General features: G+C 44.0%; 1 protein-coding gene across 2 annotated transcripts; it reads right to left on the minus strand.

Annotated features, from left to right (window-relative positions):
• Positions 1–2,049: 2,049 nt before the first annotated feature.
• SNX5 (sorting nexin 5) lies at positions 2,050–19,724 on the minus strand. Of its 2 annotated transcripts, XM_075042404.1 has the most exons (13): positions 19,635–19,724; positions 10,461–10,565; positions 9,836–9,946; positions 9,138–9,259; positions 8,721–8,844; positions 7,997–8,092; positions 7,007–7,112; positions 6,852–6,927; positions 5,965–6,004; positions 5,780–5,866; positions 4,499–4,658; positions 3,657–3,742; positions 2,050–2,622 (listed from the first exon to the last, which is right to left on the minus strand). In XM_075042404.1, exons 1-13 carry the CDS (start codon positions 19,665–19,667, stop codon positions 2,575–2,577), a joined length of 1,194 nt encoding a protein of 397 aa, XP_074898505.1. In that variant the 5' UTR covers positions 19,668–19,724; the 3' UTR covers positions 2,050–2,574. The 2 variants fall into 2 exon arrangements, with proteins under 2 accessions (XP_074898505.1, XP_074898506.1); XM_075042405.1 differs by lacking the exon at positions 19,635–19,724 and having other exon boundaries at positions 9,836–9,969.
• Positions 19,725–19,928: the final 204 nt, after the last annotated feature.

The following is a 19,928-nucleotide window of genomic DNA, read 5'->3' on the forward strand; positions in this document are numbered from 1 at the left end:
GGTAAGCATCATGCAATTAGTTATCAGCAGCTGTCCCAGCCTGCCACCCACTGGCCTCCAGGAATGCGATCTGTGCTGTGACTAGTATTTTCCATATCAACATGTTTCAGACATTGAAGCTGACTGCAATGCACTCTACTGGCATAGCTGACACAAGACAGCTTCCTTCAGAGCAACGGTGTTATTGGCAGAGACTGCTTTATAGCTACCGTTTCTTGCAGTTATTTTAACTGTAACTACAATAACTACAACATCAGTATAAAGCCATGATTACATCCATTTAAAGTCTTTTACATACTTTTAATCTGATCAGATTAATACTTTAATCCAAGTTAACCTATGTCAAGAATTTAGAGTGCAAACCACACAAAAGCAAGCATCTCATTAAAAAGCTCTAAAAGAATATTTAAAAAAAGGGGTGTCTCACATAGCTTCAAACACACTGTTACTGGCAGTGCATGAAGCCCACAATAGCCTAGACTACTTCTGCAATAGGGACGTAAAGTATTGTTTGTCATGTCGATACTAGCTGCAGCCTTTCTCTGGCTGGAAAATAAGGCAGGCCTTTGAACTGAGTTGAAGTAGTTTAGGATAAACATAGCCAGAGCTCAACTTCTTCAGACTCAGCCCAAAGGCAGTTAGGTGTATAGGCTGCAAGTTCCTTGCTACTGACTGATTTGCAAAAACCACCCAGCTACTGGAGCTAGGTTCCGAAAGACCCAGCATATAACAATATTTTACTGTAAAACAGCATAAGCAAGATGCTACTTCTATGCCATAGGCAATAGATGCAAAAGGGCATGAACCATGGCTTTCAAGAGCCACAGCACACTAGAAGCTCATCCTGGCACAGCTGGCAGACCAACAGAGCATAGGATGAAGCAGCCAGAAGAGAAGGCAAGAGGCACAGTATGCCTTTTTAGGAAAAGCCAAAAATTTGCCAGCATGAATTGTCCAGCTTGGGACCACTAGTTGCCCCAGGACAAGTAGCTAGGATTTTGTATTACATCCGTCATAGGTAACAGCAATACTACCTACTAGCTCTCTTCTATATAGGGGCCATATATCCACAGGCAATATACTTATGCAGCTGCTGCTGAAACTGAGCTATTTGGGCAGAAGCTGAGCATGAACTCCAGCAACCTTAATCAACCACAAGTTCAAACTGTTCCTGTCAAACAAAGGTAAAAGGAGACAGAATTCAGACATTTTTCAGCTAGGTTGCTGCAGGATGGTATTGCCATTGAGACCTGCTCAGTTATCATGAAAGAGAAGAAAGAAATAGAATAGAAGAAAGAAAGAGCAATAGGTCACAGAAAAGTAAACTATTGAACAAGCCTTAGATACCGCTGCTGAGCTGCCCATTCTCAGAGCTTCTCTGGTTGACGCTGCTTCAGGCAGTCTGCCCAGAGCATAGCCACATAGCCTACTTCAAGCATGATTAGAAGTTTAGTCACAAGAAATTAAGCAAGGCTCATATACTCATCTTACTCAAAGCTGCCTTTAGAAGGGTATGGCTTGCTGACCTAGATCCACATATGCCAGATGATAGCCAACCTGTAGAAAGATGACCCTGAGGTTTATAGGCTGAGTTGCCTCAGCTATGGCAGCATATGCCCAGTTGGCCATACTAAGTTTAAAGAGGTTTATCTTACAGAAGAGTGGCTAGGGCTGTGCTTCCAGAAGACCTGAAGTTTTAAACAGCCTCTTTTTGCTACCAGGAAGTGTGAATACTGGCAAAATATGAAGCATTGTGAAGTAGTCTGAAGGAGTCCAAGCCATCTATACCTATCAATGCTTTTGAAAGGCTTGGTTTCCGCCACACACAGCATATAGGAAGTAAAAGTTTAAGAGAGCTACTCAAACAGCATCATGACCTGAAGTCCCCACATTTCATGTCAACACCCATTCCAAGAACAATCCTATTGAGTCTAATATTTCTCTAGTGCTCTGAATGAAGAGCTCCAGTTATGAGTAATTTGCAACAGTTCTGTGCCTGTAAACTCAGATTGTCATTTTACATCTCACAAAGTCTTGCCATACAGCAACAGCTTGTTGTATCAGACATCTTTATTTGCTGTGTTGCCCAAGTGTACAAATACTGAATGTAGTTATAGAAATTCAAAATATATTGTAGTAGAAATCTGTCTGGGAAGTGGAATGTTAAGATATTTATTTTATAAAATTACTACACTTATATAAGTCACTCCCACTTGCAAGTTTAATATATCAGGGCTATGAAGAGACAGATTACTTTATGATCCCACAAAAAAGGAGTTCTTCTCAGAAAACATTTTCTGCTAGATGAAGTCAGTCAACAGCAAATTGTTTTCTTACATTTGACTCATTTTGAGTTATCAGCCAACAGGATGTTAGCTACATCCAGACAATTCATACACAATTCGGCTTTCATTTATACCAAGAAAGTCAACATATCACTATCAACATATTTAAGTATTAGTCAAACAATCTCAGTGACAATATTTATTTTAAGCTAATGAAGTCAAGCCAATAAGTTGCCCCTGGCCATTGAGTGCAATTGATGCTTTTTTCACATTTTCAGAATAAGGCGCCTTAGTTCTTGAACAAGTCAATACAGCTTTGCAGGAGAGAGACATTGTTCTGGAAAGGAAGAGAATTAGTTTCAGATGAGTATGATCAATAATTTAAATCCTGCCTTCCACAATGAAGTGGCTTCCAAAATAGTAGGTCCATCCCAGGATTTTGTAGCCTGTGACAATGCTAAAGGGCTTATACTGCAAAGACAAGCATTCAAGCAGTAAAGCATCAAAATCAGATCAGAGTCTGCAATCTGCCTCTTCCTGCAGGCCTGCAACCATGACTCAGTTTGTGGGAAGGAGAGGGACAAGAGACAGCAGTAAGTTTTTAAAGTGGGCCAAACTGAGCAGTATTGTCAAGCCTTTTACATGTCACATTCAAGCTCAGCGCTGAAGTAGCTACCTGTGAAGTCCAGGACTCTCAGGGAGTGGGAAATTAGACTTTCCTTCTTCAAAAGGAGCTGAAGATACAGTTATCTCTTCCTGACTCTTCCTGCTTTCTCTACACTAAATTAACAGACCCTGTAACCTGTGTACACTTTCCTGGATTAAGCTGGCAGTACGTGGTGTGGTCTCCACAGCCTACTTCAAGCCTGCTCAGTAAAGCTTGGCAGAGGCTGCTACAAAGCCAGTGTCCTCCTTCACTGACAAACCAAGTGAGAAGGGCTGACAGCTACATCACAAGCTGCAGGATGTGCTCTCACAGCAGACAGGAACACTTCAAGCAGCAGCTGCCTCTAGATGCAGGAGGCATCAAACCCCACAGATGAGGCTGCCTGATGGCAAGTTAGGCAAGCTGTTGTGTACTACCTGCAAAATTGAGACTTCTTACTTGCAGTGCAATAGGCTGATGTCCTAGGAGTGACAGGTTGAAAACAGACTTTCTGCACAGGACAGATAACTGTCAGTATTTGTTCTTTGTATGCACTGCACCTACAGCTTTACACTTCCTTTCCTTCCCCTCTTCAGATCTCAGCTGAAGAGCCCAGCTGTTCTATTTTACACTTCCTAGTTTTAAAGGGAACCCAGCAAATCCTCCAAGTTACACAGTACTCACTTCCCTCAAGCTATGCCTGTTAAATTGCAAAAAGAACACACCTTTGCATGTTTTATTTCCAGTTCTGCCATTTCTATTAAGTTTTTGCGGAATGCTGCTATTCTCTTCTGTTTGAAGCTCATCAGTTCTGTAGGGAAAAAAGAACAAAGATGAGAGAGATGTATAAAGTGTGACTGAATTTTCAGTAATGCCCCTTATGTTTCATGAGTTCTGTGGTACAGCTCTAGTTACAGTATTTGACCACAAAAAGGTTCAAGAGTTAGTCTTGCTGTTTCTAGCCAGAAATGCATGCATCACATGACACTGACATCTTGGTGAGGAAACAGCTTGTCTAAGACAGAAAGGTTTTGTAGAAAGACAACTGGAATAAAACAAAAGTAAGCCACCACACAAGCTCTGTGAGAACACAGAACATTTAAAACCCAAGAAGATTAAAGGAGTAGCATGTATACCATGAAAGCATGTTCCCTCTGTTTTATATTGTCCAAAGGCATCTGCTAAGAACCAGTGTTTGAAACTCTGTATGAGACACTCAGCTATACTGGGACAAAGCAAAAGCCTGTTTGCACAGTTCTAATTGAGATAATCAGAAGCCTGAACAGTTACCTTCACGTGGAGGCTAAGAACAAGAGTTCAGTCTGGAAAGCAAATTCTAGGGGCTTATAATTAAGGTTAGTCTAGTACTGACATTGCTCTGCCTCAGACAATCATTCTTGAAAATATTTAGCTGCATTAATTTCACAGGCATCTATACTGCCCTTGAGATGTTCAGACTACTTGCTTCAGAACAGTGCTCAGAAGCCTTCAGTAGTTGAAGGTCAGTTGGAGACACAGACCGCATTAAGATCTCCCTTTAGCATAAACATAGCAAAGCCTGCTTTACCTTGTTTTGCAGACTCTGAAATCTTTTCAAACTTCTGACAACAATCCTGTTGATGTGCCTCAGCCAGCCTGACGTCCTTGCTCTTTAGCCTGGCTTTATCTAGAGCTTTGTTCGAATTTTCATAATCAACAAGAGCCCTTGTACGTCTGTACAGAAGATCCTGAAAGTAGACAGAAATAGTGCATCAAAGCCTAAGGGGACTACTTCCCAAACTGAGGTTACAACTACCTTAGCAGCAGGAGGTTTTGCTTCTTTCAACACCACATTCTGCTTCTTCCAACAAGCTATTATAACCTGCTATGCTCTTAGCATAGCAACAGGAGCCTTTCACCAGTGCAGTGCCAAGTTTTCAGGACAGTCACTTTTGCCTTAGTCAAAGAAGTCCAAGGGCTACTGTAGACATCACTTCTTCCCTTAAAGTAGCTTTATCCTTTTATGAGGTGGGCCTCCCCACTAAGGAGGAATAGCACTTTCTGAATTCCCTCAGTCTGCTTCTAGGAAGGGATACACTATTATTTAATTTGTTGGAGATCTGACAGTGAAGCTTGAGCTTGAGTGAAGCAATATACTAACCTAGACATGAGAAGCAGTACAGGTCTCAGGACCAATTCCCTTCTAATCTAGCAGCAGTATAGTCTTGATATCTAAACAGCAGTACACCACATAGAGTGAGCCTGTAGCGAATGTTCCAGAGTACCTGACATTAGAGGTATGACGCTAGATGAAGAGGCCCATCAGGTTATACCTAGATACCATTTCTCAGCATAGCCACCCCCTTGCCAAGTCAAGTATTGATTAGAAAAGAGTTGCTGGCAAGGCTTTTGCAGTCACATCAATCTAGCAAACCCCTCTTGGAAGTCTAGACTCCAATAGCCTTCACATGTTACTGCATATTCATGATAAAGTACTTTAGTAGGTGGGATTTACTTCAAGGTTTGTAATTAGTCATCATTGGTTTTACTGACAAGTCAAGTACTCAGGCAGGGGAAGGGTTAGGGCTGCAGACTCAAATGGTTTGCTCTAACTTACTTACAGATTAGAGTTCTTCCTCTCTACATGCCAGAGAAAAACTGGTTGGAGATCTTAAACAGCCCTTCTGTAAGTGGGCTGGACTGCAGCTAGCCAATATATAGCTTCTATATTCTGCTGTGGTTTAGGACTGCCAGGTTTCTTAAGCAAAGCAAGGGTCCACCTTCCTGTCTTCTTAAAGCACAAAGAAAACCATGAGCATGTCATGATGCCTGTAATAAAACTAAGCTTCAAAAAGAAAACTGTTCTCACCTTAGCAGCTTCTATATTGAGCATGTAGTATCTCAACAGTTCAGAGAGCTTTAAGTCTTCATCAGATGAAACTCTACTCTCTACCTTCTGCAGAAAAGATCAGATAGTTGGTATGTAACAGGAAACAGCAACATCCAGATTCAGAGATTTCCCCCCCCCCCCCCCCCGCAAAAATCTTCTCTTACCCTGAGTTTCTCAAAAAGTTCAGCAACTTTCAACAAGTACCTAAGGGGAAAAAAATGCATAAGGAAGTTTTAGATACTTCTTAGTCTGATAAATGCCAGGATCAATTGGCAGGAAAGAAAAAAGCTGAAGGCTGGAGTTTACTCCTGCCTACAGACCCAGACAAGGGCTTGAAAAGAACTTAGGTCTAGGCAAAGACCTGGACAAAAGGTTCAATGCAAGAGGTGCTGGATTCCAGTCTAACAGACTAGTACAGTTGAGCAGCTAGACACCATTTAAAGTAACAACACTGATCTCTAGGGCATAAAGGTCTTGTGGAGAATTTCCCCACTGCTACCCTCCAAGAGGGATGAACTGTCTTATTTATTCAGCTATATACTCTGTTTCAATAAGAGCTGGGTAAACTGATAGCAGAGTTTAGAGAGGTGGAAGAATTCACCTCAGAAAAGGTGACTAGATTTCTGTAGCTTAAAAAAACCTTACTATTCTGGAACTTTAAAGGTCCAGAAGATAATACAGGCCTAGTGTAAGCTGTGGTTGTATTTAACAGCATATTAAGACACAGATACGTAACCCGTTTCTCCCATATTCTCTGGGAGTTTGTGACCTGAAAAAAATTCAAGGAGATTTCTGTTTAGAAGGAGCTTTGATGGCCAGCACAATTCAGCTCTAGGCCACAACTGGCAAAAGATCAGCTAGTTAAGAGTCAGATGCAATTGATAGTTTTAGGTCTGCTGCACCAGGAGCGTCAGAGGAAAGAAAGTTTCAGTGCCACTTGCTTGCAATGCAAGAAACTCAAACCAGCTATGACTCAATCCCCTGGATTTTACAGAAGGAACATGATATTCCCAGACTCAGGATATGTTTATGAACAGTTAGAATTGCTTACTTTTTGATAACCGTAGGTTCTTCTAATGCCAGGCTGTTCAAGCAAGCTGAAGTATAAATATAGTCATCTGCAACATCTGCAAGAACAAGACAAGGTTTTCAGGCTGAAATCAGCAAGACTGCAAAGTCTTTAGAAAGGTCTTTGAAAAGATTCACTTTTATGAGATCTTGTCATCTTATCTGCTTTTGCACATGCATCCTTGATTCTGTTGTAGTAGTTTACAAGAAAAGTCTTCTCCTGCTCAAAAAAGTCTTCTACTTCCTGAAAGAGAGTAGGACCTGTTAAGTCAGTTACATTACCACAGAATACAAGCTCTTCCTTGTTTTGGGAAGGGCCAAAGAAATAACCATAGCCACCTGAGCATTATGCCTATCCATCTCTACTGAAGAACAGAGTTCAAGACAAGATCCCCAGCCAAGGGTTTGACAAACCAAGCTGTTTGGCAAGTTTCTTTTTTGCAATGAGGGTAGACTTGACACTCAACTAGTGTGAAGTTGAGTAACCAACAAGCAACCAGTAAGTTGGTATTGGACAGCCCTTAGGGCTACCAACTGCTGGAATTTTATTTCCCAGTCCTGCTGCAACACAGTAGCTAAGCAGTAAGCAGCTTACAAGCTTGCCTCATATCCACACCAAACATACATACTGTAATGTTTCATGACATTGTGTTTAGGACAGCAATTCTATTAGAAAGAGCTACCACGGCAACATGATAGAAAAGCTGAAGCTGGACCAGTTACAGAAGTCTTTGGTATTTGATCTCATCTAGTGCAAGCAGAAGCCCATAAATCATGTCTGTTCAGAGCTCCAAGGTAGACAAAAGCCATGACCACATCTGCTGAAGGTGTAATGCCTTCCTCCCCACCAGTACAAGGTGTTAAGGCAACTCTTCTGCATCCACCAGAAACTTTCAGTATACACTTAAATTTTTAACAGCCTATAGCTTTCAACGTCTTATTTCTACAGAAGTCAAAATTAATATAGGCTACTCCACCCAACTTGGGACAGCAGTAACAAGGAAGGTTAGCATTAGTAACCAAGCGTCACGCACATCAAGACTGAAGCAGACATAACTAACTTCCCTGGAGCAGGAAGAAAGAAATAATCAAGATTAGGGTAAGAAAGAGGTAAACCAACTACCTTACCTTGACTCCAGAGAAGAGAACTTCATCAGCACTCTTTACCATGCTTTTTAAAAAGCCACCAAACATCTCTTTTGTGTTTTTCCTCCGAACACTCAGCTGCAACAGAGGGGCCAAGACAGCTTTAAAGTTATCCCAAGGTGGGGGAAAAAGAGACTATTTTGACACTTGCAGTGCAGTAACTTCATTTATAACTAGCATATGACAGAGCAGGCTGATTTCCAAGCTCTCTGTAATACCTGTATAAGCTGTATAAACATGGCTTATGTAACATACGGCTTGACTAGAAGTTGTTCAACTATTCTGTGCCACAGATTTTCCCATTCCCAGAAACAGCTCATTTTCTCCTTGCATATCTTGGATCAGCATCTATCACTCATAATTAGGTGTCACAAAACAGGTGCAGTACTAACTTTAATACACCTTCATTCTTCCATTTTAGGACCATGCAACACAGCACAGGTACACCTGAACCATACTTGTTCCTAAGATAAAGACACACAATGTTGGCTTCCTAACCAACTTCACTAGGATTAAGAAACACTATGAGATTTATAGCAGAAAAAGGTCTAACAGTCAGGCTTTCATACTTTAATCATCTCACAGAAGTACTGGGAATATCTGCTTGCTGATGTTGCACACAGATTTATGTAACATTCTGACTGGGCCCAGAAAAAGTGACAGCACTCTGAACATATTGCCTCAAAGGAGAAAAAAAGTGTCTTACATCCTGGTCATACTCCAGAAAAACATGAAAATTGCGATCTTTGCTGAGCACAGGATGAGAAGAAATCCGCTGAAGGAAGATTTCATGTGATGATACAGTCTTCTTGAAGACAGCGAGGTATTCACTGAAAGTCAATATACAAAGAATTGCTTTAAGTTTAGCCAGTAACAATATGCAACTGCATGCTTCTGAAATAGCTAGCTACTGATAGAGAAGCTATTTTCAATCTCTTTAGCTAGGAAGTTTTCCAGTTTGAGAGAAACTTTTGGCAGCTCCCCAGCTCCAGGATTTTAAAGATTATGCAGCAGCAGACACCCTTCGAAACAGTCACACTCAAGATCAGTTATCACCAAATAGGTTGCTCTCCCAGGAGGCTTCTCTAAGTGCATCTTTTGGCAGTAGACTCATTCTACTTACGCTTCTAGCTCTTGCTTCATTTTGGCAAACTCTTCTTTTGTCATAGACACTTCTCCTTCCCCTAGCTTCTGCATCTTCTCTCTGGGACCATCAAAGTCAGGCTTTGAAGGTGCTGGAGGTATCTAGCCAAGGAATTGGTTAGTGATAGATGCTAGCAAATAAAGTTTTCCAAAATTACTTCCAGCTTTCTCTGGAAGGAGGCCCTCTTGCCTGGTCATGGCAAGCCAGCAAGGCTCTGCACCCAGGAATTCTAGAGGCATGTTGATGTCTAGGTCCCTCTTTGCCCCTCCCAGGTCTGTGCTACCCCTGCCCCAGGAGGGAAACCAACCAAGAGGAACAACCTCTATAATCCACCCCATATCCAGCCATCTTCTGTGGCCCACAGGACCTCCTAAAGAATCATGATAGGAAAGACTATATTTAATAGAGTATTTCACTGTGTCATCTTCAGGCAGATATTTATACAACCGTAGAGTCAGGGACTCTGAGCATCAATCTTTTTTTGCTGCTCCAAGCTATATGGAAAGTTCACAAATCCACCCCACTCAAGTTGTTTGGGAATTAAGGCAAAAGGAAACATAGGGAATACCCAAGTCATGATAGTAACATTGGTAAAGCAGACTTCATGCTTTTATTAGCATGCACTTTAAATTGCCATTGTCTTTCATTTAGAATTACATTTTTTAGGAAGTACTTACAATGAGTCCTGCATACTCTTCAGTTTCAGTGAGCGTATCATGCAGCCACACAAAGTCTTCATGCTGCCTTGTAACTGAAAACTCAGGGCTTTGAAAAGCTGGCAGTGTAGTCTGGAAGAGAAGATATAGAAGCCCTACTGTTTTGTAAATTAGTGCTTTTAGAAACAGTTCTGTCTGTTTCCAAAGGAAGCTATTTTGCCTAGTAAGAGCCTCGCCTACTCCCTTTTAGCTGAGCTGGCACTCATTTGAGAGCCTTACTACTATTTAAAGACAAGACACTGTTGTGGAACAGCATTAATGCAGTTTATTTTGTAAAGTTTCACAGTAGCTGGTTTCCCCACCCCTACCCCCCAGCCTTCTGGTGTCAAGCTAGGATTCCTTAGCAAAGCCAATTTAGTATATCAGTTACTTTGTCTCTAATTTAGAGAGTGTTCAGCCTTCAGAAATCTGAAATTTCTGCATATATATATATGTATACACACCCTCAGGCCACCTTTAAGTGGAGAACCTTCATCTAATTAGATTTCCTTCATTGCCAAGCCCATCTTTACAGGTATGTGTATTGCAAATACACAGATTACTTGCATAACATTTATGAAGACCTCTTTCTACCCCACAATCTTACCTTAGTATGTACAGTGAACTTCACTCTGTCCTTTTCACTTAGGGCATCGGGTATATCAATTTGGAGAGAAGGATCAACATTCAGGTCTACAGATACAGACCTCAGCTGCAACAGAATTCACAGTATAAGTCTTGGTCAAGCATCAAGTAGGTTTAGTGAAGCTAGACTGGTCATCAGCTGTCAACAAGAACCACACTGCACTAAACTGCTGCCTCCAGGAACAGCACATATGGGCAAGCATGACAGCCTTGACACTACTTGCACGTCACTGCAACAAGCCTTTCCTTCCAAACACAGGAAAGGAAAAAGCCTTGTTAGCTTAAAGTCTGAAGAACCAATCATTACAGTTCACACTAGAGGTATTTGGCAAGTCTTATGTCGAAAGAAGCATCCTCCTTCTAGTACTTCTCCAGCTTGTTTACTTGGAGCACATCAAGCCAAGGCCTATTATGCCATTTAGAAGATGGCAACAACTCTAATAGTTCTCTCTTCATTAGCCTGTGCCTCCACAATACGTGGCACAACAGCTCTTAAGAGCCTAGCCTTGTGATCCATTTCCTCATCCTTAGATCAGAGAGCTGCTTTAATCTAAGGCAAGAATGAAGTGATTTTACCTATTACAAGCCATAAGCAAGAGCCTGATGCTTTCTCACCAGGCCCAGACTGGTCACCACTGCCATTCTGATCTCCCCAAACTACTGCACATGTTCCAGTAGCTGTTCTGACAGCTGCAGAGGCTACATTCTCTCTGATCCTGGCGAAAAGGGGGCAAAAAGCCTCTTTAGGCTCCCATAAAGTCTGAGCCAACTGTTTGCCAGAAACAGGAACAAAACCCAAGAACACTGTGGCACTATCACTGCATCCATTTAATCTTATTTTCAGGATACCTGGCATCCTATTACTCATTGCTGCTAGAATGCACATTTACTGTTAAAGAAAGCCCCAGTAAGCTGGTACAAGAAATAGCCCCAATGATATCCAAACTTTGCTTTACGAAAAGCTATTTATTGCTTGTAACTTCAAGTCTCTTCCTCTCCCAAATGCAGGTTTTGCCTTACCCTTCCTAGACAGAGCTTTGTGTCTGGCAACATCTTAATGCTATTTGTTTCTACTCAGAGCAGCTTGGAAGAGGTTTCTGAGCACGCTATGTGAGGCATCCTTTACAGGAGACCTCAGAGCCTACCAGGTTCAATAAACACCAGACTTGCCTTCCCAGTGCTTCAGACAAGCCTTAAACAGAGCCAGCATCTTCCTTCAGGGACTTACTTCATTCCAACAGCCTACATCCAGAATATAATTTCAACTGTACTTAAACTTCTCTAGAGCAGTGGAATAGCCTTCTCAGTTGAAGATGCTCTAGGTTACACACCACTAGCATCCTCAAGTTATAGTCCTACTGAAATTCCTTACAAGGACAGAGCTTTCTGACTTAAAGCAGCCACCAGCCCATTTCTCCCTCTGGTTTACAGTTTGAACTTTCTTTATCAAGTCATACTTCACTGCTTGTACCCAACCATTGAAGACAAAAGGCTTCAATTCCCTACATGACCTCAGAAGCAAGCAAAAAAGTTTAGGCATATCCAGCATAGATTACCAAGATTAATGCATACATCCAAGTTCTTACATCAGGTAGAATCATGTATTTAGATACCAAAGAATGGACTTTTACAAGCTATTAAACACTGGTGATCACCAGCTTCAGTCATCAGTAGTCCAGAAGCATGGAGAAACCTTAACCTATCATATTATAGTGGTTCCTATGCTATGAAACCTGTCTTCTAAGAGGCCCTCCCTTCAGTGCTGCAGCCTAACAAATAAGAATTATTTTCTGCATAAGGGAGAAATTGCCAGAGATCAAGGTCACAACACAGGAAGTTTGCTGAAGAGTGACTGTCAGAGCCAGGCTGAATCCCAAGGTTATCCTTTAGAGATAATTCTGAATGCCTTCCCAGGGAAGCAAGCTAGAAAACTGGGCCACAACCAATATTGTTTCACCACCCTGCAGCATACTAGTGCACAGACCCCACCAGCCAGGAGCTTGCCCCTACTATCTGCTAAGCACATGTTTCAGCACTGAAGCCCACAAGCAAACTGTGCCAGACAACATCTAAACAAGCCTGTCATATCACAGATCACTTGAATGCTGCCTTAAGCTTCTGTAAAGCTACATAAGAACTGTTGAGAGGTTGCCCTTTGTAAGGTGAAGCTTTGCTTCCAAAAGCTTTGGAAACTCCCTCCCCCCAGTCTGGCCATCTGCGTACTGCGGTCCAGATCTGGTAGATGACAAGTCTCTCTGGCTGCCTGCAGAGGAGACAGCTGTCAGGCTAGCATGCATTTGCCTCTATCCAGCCTCCTCCTGCCTAGACTCGCCCTACCACTGATGGTTACTGCTATCATCTATGATCAGGCTCTCATGCACAAGTGAGGAATACCCCAGCCACTGTACCCTCATCCTTCCAGCCACACTGAAAAGACTTCTATCTGCTGCATACTAGCTGTTAGCTAGAGTTAGAAGGAGGTAGGTAAGAGATACACCTTTATAAGCCTTATGACTATAGAGAGACCTCATACGCAGCACACTGAGCTTCCCATTCTGACTTCTGCAGGACAGGAGGCTTTTATCCCATCCTGGGTATTGCCTTGGCAACAAGCAAGAATGTTGAGCTTACAGAGCGTGCCCTGAAACACAGTTCCTAGCAGTCCCAGCACCGCTCACATCCAAATGGACATGGTAGGACTCCAAACACAACAGGGACTCCAACAGTACAGTCACTTCTCTCCAGTCACCCCACAGTACAGATTATTACATTCCTCTACAGGCATGTGTTTCTGGTACTTGCTAGGAAGGCACAGACCAAACAGCACAAAGGTGTGTGATTCAGAGGTCACTGGCACTGGTGTAAGCAGAAGCCGCCCTATTTGGTCCCTAGCAGAAGGATAGGTAGAAGGCCACCATTTAGACATTAGTTTCACCTGGAGCACAGCTCACAGTCTGTTGCCAACTGAATGAAAGGCAAGCTGGTCCATGTTTCCCAGCCAGATAACACTAGCAGCCAAAGCAGTGAGATGCAGACCCCAGTGTTTTTCATCCTGCTTACTTATCTTTACTGTCCAAACAGGATCAGCAGTGCTAACAATATGAACTGCTGAGTCTGGAAAGTATGATAAGCCAAAGGAAACTGCTTCCTCTCAGCTAAACTAAGGAAAGGATTACACAAATCAGCCAGTCCTGAATTTGTGAACTTTCTTATTAAGTCTTGTGGAGAAAGTAACCCATGATTAGATGCTGTCCGCACACCCCTCCATGCCTAGTAGTTGCCTGCACAAGAGATGGGCAGGTATAGACACAAGATGGTACTGCTTTGTCTGACTAAACCCGTCCACATCACAAGCATTTCTCCCCTGCACTAGCACCATAAACTGCAGAGGCAATGGGGCAGGAACACATAACCTACAGCTTCAACAATCCCCAGGAAGGCTATTGCAGGAGAGCTTATTGCCCCAGCAGGGCCTTATTTACACAGAAGCAACTGTGAGTCAGCAGCAGCGCTCAGCTGTGCACTCCAGAGCAGTGTGTACTATACATACAGCCCAAAGTGTGAGAGCAGCCCAGAAACAGGACAAGAGTCAAGAACACCCCTATATACAGCGGTGGGATTCTGCCCCTCAGGACTACATGAAGCCACTTGCTAAAAAAAAAAATCTTCTACCTCTCCTATCCTAAATATCTGCTGTAAAGGTACATGACCCAGCCTATACTTAAAGGCCACTGCAGGCTAAAACATCAAGCATATCACTATTTGACAACAGCACAGGATTGTCACCACTACCCTTCAGGAGTCTGGTCTTCAGTGAAGGACCTGGAGCCATATGAAACAGAGGCTCATGAAAACCACTGGTCTGCTCTAGTCCTGTGAAGGTCACTGTGGGCTCCTAACTCCAGGCCAGAGACCTTTAGGATTACACAATCATGGCAGCAAGGCTCAGACTACAAAGAGAGCATACACACTGTCTGACTTCAGGAGGACAGAGTGCTTTGTTTCCCTACAGAAAGTGCTGGAGCAGCATTTCTCCACTGAACCAAAAGCAAGCAGCTCTCCTCTTGTTACCACAGCTCTATAAAGCACTAACCCAGTGAGCACCTAAAGCAGATGTTTCATACCAACCCTTGATCAACACAAGCACCTGCTCCTGCAGCATTAGCAGCTCATCATTCAGGACCTTTCATTCCACCATTCCTCCTACACCCATCCTACAAGGAGGAACAAGGACCAACTTGCTTATGGTCACATGAAGGCTGTGCAGACCAAAAGAATTAGACTTTCATCTCCAGGCCCCAGGCTTGTTTCTTTATCACAGCAGGCACCCAACCCAAGGCCTTCCCAGGAAACCACTCCATCCTAGCTCTCTGGCCTGCCATGTCTGGCAGCAACTTCATATCTGGAGGCATTTCTCGGCTATGACATCATTGCTTCTTTCCTGCACTCCAGGCAGTGGGCAACAGAACTGAAGTTTCCCCACACAAGTTACCAGAAACCAGTCTGTCACCCCACACCCTTGAGGGGATATAATCCAAGCTCAGCAGCTGGCAAGAGATTATTCCTGACTTGCAGCACATGGCCAAAGACATACAGAGGATGGTGACTCCTGGAGGAGCACAGTGGGGAAACAGCTGGGTTGGGCAGCAAACTGAAACACTCACCCAAACCCAGCACAGTGGCCCCACTTTCACCTCTCATTTCCCTTTCTCAGAAACAGCTTAGAGGGCTCTGGTTTGCAATGACTACAGCAACTGTTACAGCTGCTCTGATGCCTTCCACTTCGAGGCTCACACCTTTTGTATTGGGATCCCCAGGGTTTCTTAAAGATTCAAGAAGAACTTCTCCCTGTTCAGTAAAGATACTGTCCACCACGACTGTCTGACCTGGTAATGAGAACAAGACATCAAGTGGAGCCCTCCAGAATAACACACAGTCATCATATTGATTAATGTTTCTAGGCTTCAGGACCAGAAGACTAAAAATAGATATTATGGTACTAATTAGGACACTATGATAATCACCTGATCTGGAAGCCCAAGAGAAGAGACAGCAGAGAGCACTACTGTGACAAATCCAGGTAGAGTTTTACAGCACTTGCTTTTTTTCCCTATTGCTTAGAGATGTTAAAAAAACAACAGAAGAGTTGGATCATTGAAGTACAATCCAGTGATGACCATCAGCTACCCAGGCTTCAGCTTGACAGACCTAAATTTCTGACCAGGCCTCACCCAATGCAAACACATCTTCATGCTTGTAGGCATCCAGTGGAAGGATATGCCCTCAGCCACTGAGGCCGCTCACTTCTGTCAAGCAGCCCGAACAGCTGCTTTTAAAGTTACACCCTTTGCAATTTTACCATCAGTTCTAGATGACTCGATCTTACTTCTGCATTCTAACAAAAGAATCTGCCAGTGCAAGCAACCATGTACAACATCTGATTGCTAGTGAAATAAGAATCTCTATTTATTCGCAAAGTCAGATTAATCTGGGGTTTTCCACATAGCTGGGCTCCCAGAAGGAGTCCCACAAGGACTTACACGTCACAGAGCCTTCTGCTTATTGTCAGCTACCTTATAAAAAAACCTCTCCTCTTACTGATCACCTCCCCACTGTCATTCAAGCAACAGCCACAAACAAGACTTCAGTAGTAATTACATCTGCCACTACCCAGAATCCATTATTTTTACAGAGTAGTCTTTCTAATTAAACCAGTTTAAGTGCTCTCCAGAGAGCACTAAAAGATCATGATGTTTTCTAGCAGTTTATACAGAGTCCTCGGTTCCAGAGGGCCTTGCTTCAACACCCAGGAGTTAAACAGCAGACTTTCAGAGTATCTGGCCTGCAAATATTAGCAGCATTAGGTGCTGGAACTACATTTCAGTCATATTCAGCACAAGTAGCTTAAGTTTCCCTTTAATCAAGATATTAAAAACATGTCTGAAAGTACACCGCATGTATGCAGCAGTAAAGAGCCAATACAGTAGATGTGAAGCTTTGGTTTTGCAGCCTTGGTAACAGACTTGCTGTTAGCTCTCTGACATTCAGCTAAAACAGTTCTGAAGTAGTCCGAGTTACACATAACCAGGAAAATTGAACAAGTCTTCATGCTGCTACTTATGCTGTAGAAAATGCTTTCCCACATTTGTGACTTTGCACTGTAGAACTCGTGATGCAATGACTGAATTATTTTGCTTAAAACAAAGATAAAGAGGGAATAACAGCTCAATTTAGTCGCATTGAAATGGCATTCCTCACGAAGTGCGGTGCTTGCCAAGTAAGCAGAAGGCAGCCTCTATAGCCAGAGCACCTGTTGCCACTGGTTGTGCAATAAGCTGGCCTGATCACTTAGCCTTCCTGTCAGAGGGATTTCTGCATCACCCTCTGCAGGAACCAAGCAGTCACACACCTCCACACAGAGGGAGGGAGCTGTGGGAAAGACGCTATCAACCTTCAAGGATCCCATATTCTGAGCAAAAGCCTCTCTATCTCACCTTGCTCCACACAGGACACCTCCACCCAACCCACTGCTTCCTCAGCTCAAAGGGTCAAGCAACAGCTTTGGCAGCGCAGGCCAAATCCACCCTGCTGCAGCAGTCTGCCTGCAGAGCACAGCCTATGGCTAGGCACTTTTAGCCCATATGCCATCTGTAACATGAAGTATGCCCAGCTAAAATGGAAACTGTGCAACAGAAGCAAACCCCTAAGCCACAGTCAGCACCTATGAGAATGTTTTGCTGACCTTGTGTAGCAAGGCTGGAGCTGGAGGTAGGAGTCTCAGCAATACAGCCTCACCATGCTCTCTTCACCTCCCATGGATCTGAAATTGTGTCATTAGCCCAAACTGCTGGGCCAGCTTCCTGAAGGCTATGCGTCCTTGACAGTACATTACCCTTACGCGGCAGCTTTCACCTTGCTAGCAGATCATCTCCCTACTTGCTTTTGGGCCCAGCAGCATGCAGAAGCAGTTTTCTTGCAAAGCATAAGCAAGATCTGGTAGACTCTCATTCTTTCCAGAACACGTAGCAGAAGTTGTCCAGCACTGAGAACCACTGTTCAGGACTGATAACAGCAAGTCCCAGCCTATGACATGCCATTTTGTCTTCCACTGATTGTTCTGAGAAAGAGAGGCTACAATACTCGCTCTCAGTATTTTGATCTAGAACAGTTTAACTGCAGACTGGAGTCTTTAAAATACTATCGAGCCACTGACATTAAGAAATACCAGGGTACTTGCACAAGCTTAGCTTGGCAGTCCCACTACTCAATTTCTGAAGTGCCTTTTCCTCCCCATGACAGATTACACCATCTTTCCCACTGCACTTCAGTCACCCTTATCCTACCCTCCCTTCCTCTTCCTACAGATCCTGATCCTCTCCTGCTTCACCACCTCAGGGTCAGTTTTTAGTTTGTACATACCAATGATTCCTATTCAAGGTTAATACCTAATGAAGCTTCCTTTATAGGCATAGGCTTTATCTACTGGCCACACACCAGTTTCATGTTGCTGTTTCATTAGCTAAACAGGAACAGACAAGATAGGAGTATTTCTATCCTCCCCCCTGCTGCTGGAATCCCAAGACAGCCCTACTGCCTGAAACAAGCTAGTTAATCTTTGGCCATTGAGCATTAGAGTTTAAAGCTACTCCAGCCTTCACCGTGGGAGAATTTTCCCCTCCCCCCAATATTCCTGTCTGCTGAGCTAGAAAAGGCACATAAACAAAGTCACCAATTGCTGCAAGACAGATTATATTTTTCCTTCCCCTCCACCCATCACCATAGGCTTGCAGGACCTGCAGAAGATTTGCACTCTGTATTCTCAAATGGCAGGTACTTAAATACTAATAGTTTCACATGCAGCAGAAAAAAAGGTTAACACGCTAGCTAGTTCACAGCTCAAAGCAAGTAACTAGAAAACACTTGTTCAACAAACTTTTGCCTGTTCTACTAGATCGAGATCATTTTAAAAGATTAAAATGCAAAAGAAGCATATGAAAGGAAGTTATCTAAAAAAAGGCAAAGGCAGGTATATCTCTAGCCCCCAAGTCAGCTGACATACATCTTCCAAAAAGGTGAAGAAAACACAGGCTGACAAGACTTGTGCACCCTTAACCACTTACAACACAAGTCATTTTCCTGTGGGTTAAGCTTATTCACAATGCAAAACTACATCAGATGCAACAGTATGTAAATCAAACAGGCAGCTCACAGACTGTTACAGGGCTGTCTTATCTTCTATTCAAGGTGTGCTGGGGGTAGTTATTAAACCAGGTAGACTAGGTAGAGTAAGCCAGGCACCTTGTCCAGTATGAGAAAAAATTCTAAACACACTCACATTAATTCACAAAGTTCCTGTTTTAGCATTTAATTTGCATTTCCCCAGAGAAGTTGGGAGTCTTAACGTTGGGTAACACCCCATGCTCCCTCAAAGACAAGACATAAGCCTCCTCAGCACTTAAAGCTTCAAGACTACTACTGCGGAGAAAGGAAAACCAAGTCAGCTACAAACATGACAACCAAAGGAAAGAGGCATCGCAGCTGAAGTGACAGCTGACAGACGAAATAACACAGGCCACACAACCAGGAAGGCTGGTCACAGACGCACAAGGCAGCTGACCCACTGAAGAAAAGCAAGTTTAAACACCTCTAGCAGAAGTGCCTACAGCACTAGTGCCCAGCCACAGGTCCCGACGAGCAGGCCCAGCTCCCGCAGTGCCAAGGCCCCGCTTGTCACCCCTTGCTCCTGCCATACACTAGGTGCTCCGCTCACAGCCTCATGGCAGCTCCAGAGCCCTTCCCTTCTCCTCCTTCCCACTCTGGATGGTTTTTTTCTCCCTCCCCCCCCTCTTTTATATCTTTCTCCAGCACCCCACGCTCACCCTGGGCAGCTGCGCCCTGATCACCTGCCCTCAGAGGACCTCGGGTGCAAGGAGCAAGCAGCGCAGGGATTAAAAAAAAAAAAAAAAAACCACAAACCTCAAACCGAACACAAATAAAAACCCGTCACCACCCCGGTGCTTCCAGAGGGAGAGAAAGGAGGGGGAGCTCCCTCACACCCCACAGGGCCAGCCCGGCACCGAGGGCTACCGCACCCCCACAGCTCGCCTCCGCCGGGACCCGGGCCGCCGTTCCTCACCTTACTCTGCGCGTCCTCCCGGAGCAAAGCCATGTCGCCCGAGCACGACCAGCCGCTCGCCGCCCTCCCCGCCGCCGCCGCCGCCGCCTCCTCATATAACCCGGGGCGGAGCCGCGGCCGCCTCACGCCGCCGGCGACACACCCCCACCGTCCCGGCGGCCCCCGCGCGGGCCCGGCTCCCGCCCCCTCAGGGCGGCGGCCATCTTGGGTGAGGGCAGGGTGCTGCTTGCCTTCATCCAAGATGGCGGCGTACTGGTGCGACCGTTTGGGGTTTTTTTTTTTCCTTTTTTCTCT

Source organism: Buteo buteo, chromosome 12 (assembly GCF_964188355.1).
Source record: "Buteo buteo chromosome 12, bButBut1.hap1.1, whole genome shotgun sequence".
In the NCBI taxonomy this organism is placed as follows: Eukaryota; Metazoa; Chordata; class Aves; order Accipitriformes; family Accipitridae; genus Buteo; species Buteo buteo.